The sequence below is a fragment of the Bufo bufo genome, chromosome 1 (assembly GCF_905171765.1).
Source record: "Bufo bufo chromosome 1, aBufBuf1.1, whole genome shotgun sequence".
NCBI classification, from domain to species: domain Eukaryota; kingdom Metazoa; phylum Chordata; class Amphibia; order Anura; family Bufonidae; genus Bufo; species Bufo bufo.
Window position 1 is genome coordinate 8,320,616 of NC_053389.1, and position 10,946 is coordinate 8,331,561.

Below are 10,946 nucleotides of genomic sequence, written 5' to 3' on the forward strand. Positions count from 1 at the left end.
GAGGGCCGCACTGTGACCCCTGTCCTATATTATAGGCGTTTTCTATCATCTTTTTACAGGAAAACTGCCATGAAACAATTCCATTGATAACATTCAGCTGATGACATCACTACTGCCAACCACAGCTGAAGAACCACAAGTCCCAGCAAACAAAGCACAACAACCAAGTCTGCCCCAGCGTCAGCCAACGGGCTCCACCACATTAGGCCACACCCCAATTGTCCACGTGACCCTTACAGGAAGTAGCCGGAAGCGTTCCAAGCAACGTCGAGGCCTGACACGCGCCGGCCGCGCCCCCAGTTACGTCACGTTGTCCAATCGGATGCCTTCTTTGCTCATGGAGGCGTGTCTTTACGCCGCTCCCCTTCTTCAGCGCCTGGGAGACCCCGTTTGTCCCTTTTGCCTTCTCGGCTCTGTACGGAGAAGGTGAGTGAGGCCTAGAGCGGCCCATGAGGCGCCGGAGCCGCGGGGTTTCCTGGTTCTGTGGCCGGGATGTGAAGCGGGTTTCCGGCAGGTGACGTGGAGGCGGAGGAGCGCTCACAGGCTTCTTGTCCGGGGCACGTTGGCGGCTCTGGGGCCTTGGCGTTTCCTGTCCCATGGATTGCCGCGGCGTGGACTGGTCGGGGGCTTAACGTGCCTCCTGCCCTCCCTCCCTCCGGGACGTGGAGGCCGCTGTCTGTGCGCTGTACCCGGGCACATGTTCCCCGCATGGAGCCTGTATCCGGGGCCCCATAGGCTGAGCACATGCTGGGGCCCCGACTGCTCATTCCATGGGCATGGCCCCCGAGTACAGCCTGTCAGTGGGGACCCAGGCCCGAGTACACCCTGTCAGTGGGGACCCAGGCCCGTGTTCCCACCTTATATGATCCCGGGCCCCCGAGTACACCCTGTCAGTGGGGACCTAACCCTTCCATGATCTCGGGCCCCCGAGTACAGCCTGTCAGTGGGGACCCAGGCCCGAGTACCCACCTTCTATGGACCTGGGCCCCTGAGTACACCCTGTCAGTGGGGACCTAACCCTTCCACGATCCCGGTACCCCGAATGCCCCCTTTATATGGACCCGGGCCCTCAGTGCTACCCCTCCATGGACCCGGGCCCCTGTGTGCCCCCTTTCAATGGATCTGTGCCCCTGAATGCATCCTTTAAGCAGAGCCGGGCTCTCAAATGCCCCCCTTCTACTGACACCAGCCCCTGAATGAACCTCCTCTATGTATCTGGGCCACTTAATGGGGTCTTCCTATCTCAGACAATGGGTGCGTATTGCTGGGACCCGCACCTACTATGAGATCGGAGCCGGGGAATGAACAGAGGGCGCATGCGCAGCGCCTTCCATTCATTTTTATGTTGCTGCCGAAAATAGCCAAGCACTGGCTTAGCTATTTCCGTCTGCTCCATAGAAATGAATGGGAGCAGGGGCCGCGCATGCGCAGTGCGCTGCCATTCACTTCTATGGGAGCAGCGTTTGGTGGACAGACCCTGGGAAATCCGGGGTCCTCCGGTCACAGTGGTCCCTGCTTTGTTCTCGTAGGTGTGGGACCCGCACCTATCAGACAATGGGGGCACATCCTAGCATTCCGCCCCCAATGTTTGAGATGGGTAAACCCCTTTAATGCTCCTGACTGCTGACCCGAGTTCCCTTCTCCAGGCTGCTGCTTAGTCTAGGGACCCTATATATCCAGCAGGGGCCCGGTGTCTGTACTGGGGTTAATTGAGGGTTAATGTTCCCTCTAACCCCTCCTCAAACTGATGCAAGACTACAACTCCCAGCGTGCCCTGACAAACTGCATGCTGACGGCACAGATGCTGGTTGTTGTAGTTCTGCTTTAGCCGGGCATGCAGGCTGCTGTACTGTAGTAGTGAACTCCAGCTCAATCAAGAAGTTGGAGGTTGCTGAGCTCTAGCAGTGGATTTTGTGGCTCTCAAACTACAGTTTGGCATGCTGGGAGTTGTAGTTACACATTGAGCGGAAGAGTACATGAACATTTTTAGTAATTCTTGGTTTTTCTCCATCGCAGATGCCCGGAGTCACCGTAAAAGACGTGAACCAGCAGGAGTTCGTCAGAGCCCTGGCTGCTTTCCTCAAGAAGTGAGTAGTAGTGATGGTGGTGGTGGTAGTAGTAGTAGTAGTGATAGTGGTGGTAGTAGTAGCCTAGCTTTTGCGGTGTCGGTGCTTTCCTTGTACTGATCTTGTATTTGCGGTTCTAGATCTGGTAAACTCAAGGTTCCAGAATGGGTGGACACCGTGAAACTCGCCAAACACAAGGAACTGGCGCCATACGATGAGAACTGGTTCTACACCCGCGCAGGTAAGAGCCCCCCGAGGCCTGTGCTGTGGACCGCCGTAGACAGGGCAACGTCCGCTGAGCCCCTCTGTACCCATTTACAGGGTGTCATGGGGGTGAAACAAGGTGCCAGGGACTGCAGTTGTCATGGTGATAATTTTTACGCCTTTCACTGGGCGGCGTAAATGGCGCTTTTGTGTTCTGTGCGTTTCTAGATGCAGTGAGAACTATTCTTCTGATGGGGAACCGCAGACCCTGCCGCATCCTTATGACCCCAGCCGCCATGACAGCTGCTCACTACCTTGCAATTTTTAAGTTGCTCCTGCTTTCGCCAGCAGGCTACCCACTGTCGGGGTTGGGCAGCATGGCCCCTAGGCCTGGTGGTGATGGGGGCACTGAGGGGTGGGCAGGATGACCTCTAGGCCTGGTGGGGATGGGGGCACTGAGGGGTGAGGAGGATGGCCCCTATGCCTGGTGGTGATGGGGGCACTGAGGGGTCGGCAGGATGACCCCTAGGCCTGGTGGTGATGGGGGCACTGAGGGGTGGGCAGGATGACCCCTAGGCCTGGTGGTGATGGGGGCACTGAGGGGTGGGGAGGATGACCCCTAGGCCTGGTTGTGATGGGGGCACTGAGGGGTGGGGAGGATGACCCCTAGGCCTGGTTGTGATGGGGGCACTGAGGCGTGGGCAAGATGACCCCTAGGCCTGGTGGGGATGGGGGCACTGAGGGGTGGGCAGGTTGACCCCTAGGCCTGGTGGGGATGGGGGCACTGAGGGATGGGGAGGATGACTCCTAGGCCTGGTGGTGATGGGGGCACTGATGGGTGGGGAGGATGACCCCTAGGCCTGGTGGGGATGGGGGCACTGAGGGGTGGGCAGGATGACCCCTAGGCCTGGTGGTGATGGGGGCACTGAGGCGTGGGCAGGATGACCCCTAGGCCTGGTGGGGGTGGGGAGGATGACTCCTAGCCCTGGTGGGGATGGGGGCACTGAGGGGTGGGGAGGATGACTCCTAGGCCTGGTGGGGATGGGGGCACTGAGGGGTGGGCAGGATGGCTTCTAGGCCTGGTAGATGCTAACACTGTAGGGATCGCTCGCTCCGTACAGTATTAGAACAAAGTTTTATGCGATTCGCTCATCCCTAGTGGTGATCTCTGATTGGGTCATGTAGAGAAGGGATGTCTAAATAAAACAACCCTTTTAAAGGGGTTTTCTCGTATTGGCGGCGGGTCTGACTCCCAGCACCCAAACATTGGGGAGTGTGCAGCGTAGGCGCTGCCTGTAGATGGGTCATCAATGAGAACGCAAAACTCTTTTAAAGGGGTCCTTTACTTTTTCTCACTGATGATCTGTCCTTGGTATAGGTCATCAGCATCTGATCGGTGGGGGTCTTAAAACCAGGACCCCGCCGATCTGTTTGAGAAGGCAGTGGTGCCGTGGCCTTCTTGCGGCTTCCCGCGGCCCAGTGACTTGAATGGACTGAGCTGCGCGTAGGCTACGTGACAGTTGTAATGTCACCGGCCTGCGGAAAGCTTCAATAAGGCCACGGCGCTACAGCCTTCTCAAACAGCTGATCGGCAGGGGTTCTGGGTGTCGGACCTGTCCGGGGGACTGATCATCTGTAAGAAAGAACCCCTTTAAGGCAGCCTCTGTGACAGAAGGGGGCCCTGCCCACGAGGCTTACAATCTACATGGTGTGGGAGAAGCACACAGTAGGTGCGGGTGAAGCTGCTCATGGCGGTATAGAGGCAGCAGGGTCACTGGTTGGAGGCTTGTCTGAAGAGCTGGGTTTTCAGGTTTCTTTTAAAGGTTTCCACTGTAGGTGAGCGTCTGATGGGGTAGACCAGGGGTGCACAACCTATTTTGGTCGGAGGGCCGCATTGTCACATCGCTCTATTTCAAGGGACCGCAAAAAAAAGTTGATTGGCGCTCATTTGCATCGGCCTATTACACAGGCCAATGTGAAGTGACCGGGGAGGAATGATCGCTATGACAGTCATTCCTCCATTTAGTTACATGATCAGTACCCCTTCCCTGATTACACAGATGTGCGGCACGATTATACCGCCAGATATCGGGAATGAGCGCGTCCAGTGACACTTGTTCCCAGAATATCTCACGGTGTAATAGGGGCTTAAAGGGATTTCCCAAGTTCTTGCAGGATGGCCCCTATAAGAGTTATACTCACCTGGCGGTGCACGGTCACATGTACATCCCCAGCCAATGATGTGGCCAGCAGCCGCGTGACACTGCTGCAGCCAGTCACTGACTGGATCGGTGTATGTGACCGTGCGCTGCCAGGTGTTAAAGTGCAGGAACCGGAAGATGGCGGCAGAGGCTATGAAGTACGAATCTTCTGCTGCAGGAACATTTCCTTTCCTGCCTCCTATTCATAAATCAGCGATTTCCCTGCAGGGGCCGCGCTCACTGGTTATTACCGCCTCCTGCCAGTTACAGGCGCCATGCAGTAACCAGTAAGCACATTCCCTTACTAGTGGGGAAAGTGCTTATTGGTTAACACTTTAATAACCGGCCCTGAACCGACTTTCTTTATTTTTAGTTAGCGCACACGGTGGTGCAAACGGTTGTAACTTTGTGTTGGGACTAGAAAAAGTTTTGCAACAATTTTTCACTTGACACATAGGGCCTAAGGCTACTTTCACACTAGCGTTCGGAGCGGATCTGTCTGATGTTTCATCAGACGGATCCGCTCCGATAATGCAGACGTTCGCATCCGTTCAGAACGGATGCGTCTGCATTAAAACTTAGAAAATTTTCTAAGTGTGAAAGTAGCCTGAGCGGATCCGTCCAGACTTTACATTGAAAGTCAATGGGGAACGGATCCGCTTGAAGATTGAGCCATATTGTGTCATCTTCAAGCGGATCCGTCCCCATTGACTTACATTGTAAGTGTGGACGGATCCGCTCGCCTCCGCACGGCCAGGCTGCAAGCAGCGTTCAGGTGTCCGCTCACTGAGCGGAGCGGAGGCTGAACGCTGGCAGGCGGATGCATTCTGAGCGGATCCGCCTCCACTGAGAATGCATTGGGGCCAGACGGATGCGTTCGGGGACGCTTGTGAGAGCCTTCAAACGGTGCACACGAGCGGACACCCGAACGCAGGTGTGAAAGTAGCCTTATTTATTTCTTGGTTTTATTCAGGGGAAAAACTGTACAAAACATTTTACAATGTTTTTCAAACGATAACTCCTTATTCTTCAAATAAATAACTCATGTGAATGGGGCAATAATCCGATTTTGGTTGGTGTGGGTGTTTTTTGTGTTTTTTTTTCTTAATTTTTTAATATATTTCTGCTACAAAAACACGGACACTTTTGTTTTTCACTTTTTTCTTTTTTTACTTTGTATTATTTTTTCATAATTAATTTTACTTGGTTATATTTTTGCCACATGTCCCCCCCCCCCACACTCTATTTTGCACCTTTTTTTTGTAGTTTTATTTTATTTATTTTATATTTTTGCCACGTAATGTGTCCCCCAAGGTATCATAAAAAGACTGTTGGGGGACAGTGAACCCTTTTTTTTATTTAGCAATTTTTCCTTTTTTTTTTTGAATTTTTTTCCCTGCATAATTTTTCCCCAAGAGGTCACTGGAAGACCACCTTTGGGGCACAGACTTTTTATTTTTTTTTTGCACCATTTCCCCAGTTGCAGGGTAAACCAGCCTGCCGGGGAGGCTTTGTACAAGGCAGATCAGGGTCTCCTGCAGCTCTGCGCTCCTCTGCCCCCAACCCCGCTCCACTCTGCACAGCGTGCCGCTCACCTGTAGATGGGGGGATGCACAGGAGAAATCCCGGAGGAGAGGAGGTCCTGAGAGGATCGGAGATGACATCTGGGGGTGTATCGGGAGCTCAGAGATGTAGGGAGCGGACAGGTTGTGGGCGGCCTTGTAGGTATTTGTTAGAATTTTGAAGTGAATTCGCTGGGCAATGGCAGAGGAGTAATAGGGTGAGAGGTGGATTAGTCGGGCAGCAGAGTTGAGGATAGATTGGAGGTGCGAGATGGGAGGCCACAGAGGAGGATGTTGCAGTAGTCTAGGCGGGAGATGATGAGGGCATGTACAAGGCACTTACTAATGTATGGTGATTCTCCATGTTGCTTCCTTTGGCAGGACTCATTTTTCCATCACATTACACACTGCTCGTTTCCATGGTTACGACCCCCCTGCAATCCATCAGTGGCGGCCGTGCTTGCACACTATAGTAGAAAGTACTGGTGGCCGGAGCCATGGGGGAGCGCACATAGGCCGGTGCTTTTTCCTAGTGTGCAAGCACGACCATCGCTGATGGATTGCAGGGTGGTCGTAACCATGGAAACGAGCCGTGTATAATGTGATGGAAAAATAAATCCAGCCGGCAAAGAAAGCGACATGGACAATAATACATTAGTCAGTGCCTTGTATTAAAGGGGTTATCAGAGGGTGGAAATGGCCCCTCAGTGATTCTACTTGCCTCCCCGTGGATAAAAACATGGGGGGGGGGGGGGGAGCGGGGCGCCATGTAAGTAGAATCAGTGTATGGGGGGGGGGGCATTTCCAGCCTCAGATAACCCCTTTAACCTTCCCTACATGACAAGTGGCACCTACTGATGTGAGGACCCCTTTAACCTCGAGCTCTGTTCACATCTGTCTGGGTTTCTGTTATGGGGACACATTGCTGGATCCGTCCCATAATGGACGCCATCTGTGCCTGACAGCCCGTTCTTTCCTTTTTTTTGAGGGGGGCAGGGGGAGCGATGTCTGGTTCTGCCGAGGTGTCCCTGCGTACATTGCTGGACCAGCAGTCAGTGACACTAGGGCTACACGGTGACACTGGTCGCACTAGGGATCGCCGCTGATCCCATAGGAAGCAAAGGGGCTCGCGGCTGATCCCATAGGAAGCAAAGGGGCTCGCGGCTGATCCCATAGGAAGCAAAGGGGCTCGCGGCTGATCCGCCATCCTTGCTGCCATCAGTGCAGCCCTGACAGCTTGGGGTGGCCGTACACGTTACATTAATGTTGGCTGCACCCGCCAGTTCTGGTCGACATTTAATGTGTGGGCGGATGTTGGAGGGGAAAGGATTGGGCAGGTTGGATTTCTACATGTCCAATCCCTTCACTAATGTATGTGGCAGTGGTATATTACCTCCTGGTACACAAGGCACCTTTGCTATTCTTGCTTTTGGTAAAATTAAAGAGTTATTCCTGTGTTGGACTTTGGGGGGGATATCGCTAGGATATGCCCCAATGTCTGATGGGTGCGGGCCCCACCTCTGCGACCTGCACCTATACTTAGAATGGAGAACGCACCACACATGCGCAGCCGCCCTCCGGGAGCACCGAAAATAGCCGGGCAACGAAATGGAGGCTCCCTTTACTTCTGTGGGGCTGGTGGAAATGGGCAGGCCAGCGCACGCCTAGTTTTGCCCTCCCATAGTAATAAATGGAGGGTGGTCCAGCTATAGAAGCTGCTGGTTCTCTAACCGCTCCTGGTGTAGGGCGCCGTGTACATGTGGGGGATGGGCCAGGGTCTGATATTGTACATTGCTGTTCTGGGAAGTAGCGGGGTCTTCTGATCTTGGGGAGCCGGTGGGTTTTCTTCTGCCTCTTACATGATTCTGCATCTTCCAGCTTCCACAGTCCGTCACTTGTACCTCCGCGGTGGTGCCGGCGTAGGCTCCATGACAAAGATCTACGGTGGGCGTCAGCGCAATGGGGTCAAGCCAAGTCACTTCAGCAATGGATCAAAGTGCGTAGCCCGGAGGATACTGCAGGCACTGGAGGGCCTGAAAATGTTGGAGAAAGACCCCAATGGGTAAGTGGATCCAACATGATCGGCAAGGCCAACCCGTGGGCCGTGCACTGCCCCCCATGGGTCACACCAGGTAGAACACCAGCAGTTTTGGCAGGAATGTTCCTAGAATGATGGGTGTGGTAATGGGCGTCCGGCTGGCGGAGACCCTCGTCATCCAAGTGACCGCACCTTGGTCGGTGGAGACGTGTGGTCAGCTGCTTTGTTCTGAACCTGTTCCTTCCACACAAGGTGGCGGCTGCTTAGACCGTGTAGGAATAATCGTGCAGCCCCTAAAGTACCGAGCCGGTTCTAGCGACTGCTCTTCCGTGTTTTCACCTCTTCTGCCAAGAGCAATTACCTGTCGTTTCTCCCCCGATGGCTAGGTTTTGCCTGGTGAGGTGTCATGGAAGCGGGCTGGGACTGAGCGCCCCTACTAGGGCCCTGCGGTGGCTATAGACCCTGTTATCTGGGGGGTTGTGTATGGAGCGGGCACCTGTCCACCACTGACTTGATGCAGCTTTTGGTACCAGTGTTAATGGCTTCTCTTCTGAGGATTTGATCAGCGATGACCATCCAGGGTGTGATAATTAACCCTATACTGACCTTGTATTACAGCGGTCGCAGACTGACTCCCCAGGGACAGAGAGATCTGGACAGAATTGCTGGACAGGTGAGTACGCCATCTCTCTCCTCATTCCTTGTCCTGACCGCTCACATGGTGGCCTAGTCCCAGTATGGTGTCCTGCCCAGGGAGATCGCAGACTGGACCTGGTGAATTACGTGGTTCGTGCGCTGCAGAGAAATACGGCCATGTGTATTATCCGGGGGGGTCCCTGTTGTAGTGGACTGTGGGGGTCCCACTCTCTCCACGTTCATTATCAGTACTGTATCGGATATGACCGCAGGCTGGTGTCTCCTCCGGACAAAGCGGTGTATGGTTCACATCTGCATGGTTTGTCCTGGTCATTACAGAATCATTATAATGATGGCCGTTCATGGTATGACGGTCACATGACCCCACAGCTGGGATATGTCCGTTTACCGGACAGTATGAAGCAGCATTGGGGGGCTGCGGGGAACCTTGTAGGAAGCAGTTTACTTTCTTGCCACCATTTCCATGCCACCTGCCCCGGCCACACTCTCCCTGTAACATGGATGTCTGATAACCGCGACTGATCTCCGCATCTTCTTTTCCTCCCTCGCAGGTCGCAGCCGCCAACAAGAAACAACATTAAGTCTATTTGTTAAAATAAAAACTTTCTGCTCCAAAACTGACGACTTTGTGAAGTTTCTTTTTTTAAAAATGAATTTAGAAATTGATCTCTTCACCTGGGAAATCACTTGACACTTGCTCTTATGGCGGAGTCCGTCCAGTGGTGGGCTCTTCACTCCCCCATAAGAAGCGACTGCCTCCAGCAGCTGCAGCGCTCTTTGCTGTCAGTGTCTGTGGGGCACGAGGGGTCGGGGGATCTGGTTTATTAGAGGATTATACATAATCACAGGCCGCTCCCAGGACTGCAGTGTGATGCAGATGTAGCAGAGCTGGTCGCTGAGATTGTATGTCAGAGGCGCGCACCTGTGCCCCAGGGTTTATACAGAGGAGGCCGAGCTGCTAATTATCACAGAGCCAGATGAGCCGACTGTTCCTTAAAGGAAAAATAAAATGGTCGCACAAAACATTACCGTATTTTTCCCCCTATAAGACGCACCTAGGTTTTTGAGGAGGAAAAATAGAGAATTTTTTTTTTAACCAAAGGGTGTGCTTTTGGTGGGTTTGAACTAATGGCGGTCTGTGCATGACACTATTATAGGGGATCTGTGGATGATGCACAGTTACGTGGGCGATTTGTGGATGGCATTATGATGGGGGGGATCTGTGGATGAGTCATCCACAGTCCCCCGCCCCGCCCTATCATAATGCCATCCACAGACGACCCCCCCCATCATTATCCCATTCACAGATTCCTAGGGAGGGGCCCCGCAGGCGCTGTACTCTGGCCCCGCAGCTCAGTATGTACTGTATTATACCTAGTGTTAATCATCAGATCTAAACCCAATAATGATGCGCTCCCCCTGTGTACCGTACTTACCGGTACACGTCACGCTCCTGTAGTAAGCGCTAGCAGCTAGGCCGGGCGGCCGTAACTCGCCGAGGTCATGTGCCTGCTCCGTATACTTCATTCATAAAGTATACGGAGCAGGCACATGACCTCCGTGAGTTACGGCCTGCCTGCCTGCTAGCGCTTACTACAGGAGCGTGACGTGTACCGGTAAGTACAGTACAGATGGGGAGCGCATCATTATTGGGTTTAGATCTGATGATTAACACTAGGTATAATACAGTACATACTGAGCTGTGGGGCCAGAGTACAGCGCCTGCGGGGCCCCGCCACTCTCCCCGCCTACTACAGCCCTTCCTCACTAATACAACGCAGACTGCCATGTAAATTGCCAGCATTCGCCCCATAAGACGCAGGGGCACTTTCCCCCACCTTTGGGGGGGAAGTGCGTCTTATGGGGCGGAAAATACAGTAAGTATGTCTGTTTGCTGCATTAGATGAGGAGCGTCTTACCATAGTAGTGGTAGTGTTCAGCAGAGGACGGGGCCCTCATCAGGTGTTTTATCAGCATCTTCTTGAAGACTCTTCATTAAAGATGAAGCAGAGTAATCGCCCCACATATCGGTGGCTTACCCGGCGATAAACGTCACTTCTCGCCAACAAGGATGTCCAGATGGTGGTCCGACGCCTTTTCTGTAGGGTCATCGGAGGACTCGTCTGTTCCTGCTCTGCAGGAGGTCCTTCCGCCTGACCTAATGTAGCAGACGTTATTATCACAATTATCGACACTTAATGTTTTGTGCGACCATTTT

At 53.4% G+C, this 10,946-nt stretch overlaps 1 protein-coding gene across 1 annotated transcript; it reads left to right on the forward strand.

The window, feature by feature from the left end:
- Positions 1-338: 338 nt before the first annotated feature.
- Positions 339-9,349, forward strand: RPS19 (ribosomal protein S19). Its single transcript, XM_040420079.1, has 6 exons — positions 339-426; positions 2,017-2,087; positions 2,207-2,307; positions 7,912-8,095; positions 8,690-8,744; positions 9,280-9,349. Exons 2-6 carry the CDS (start codon positions 2,017-2,019, stop codon positions 9,307-9,309), a joined length of 441 nt encoding a protein of 146 aa, XP_040276013.1. The 5' UTR covers positions 339-426; the 3' UTR covers positions 9,310-9,349.
- Positions 9,350-10,946: the final 1,597 nt, after the last annotated feature.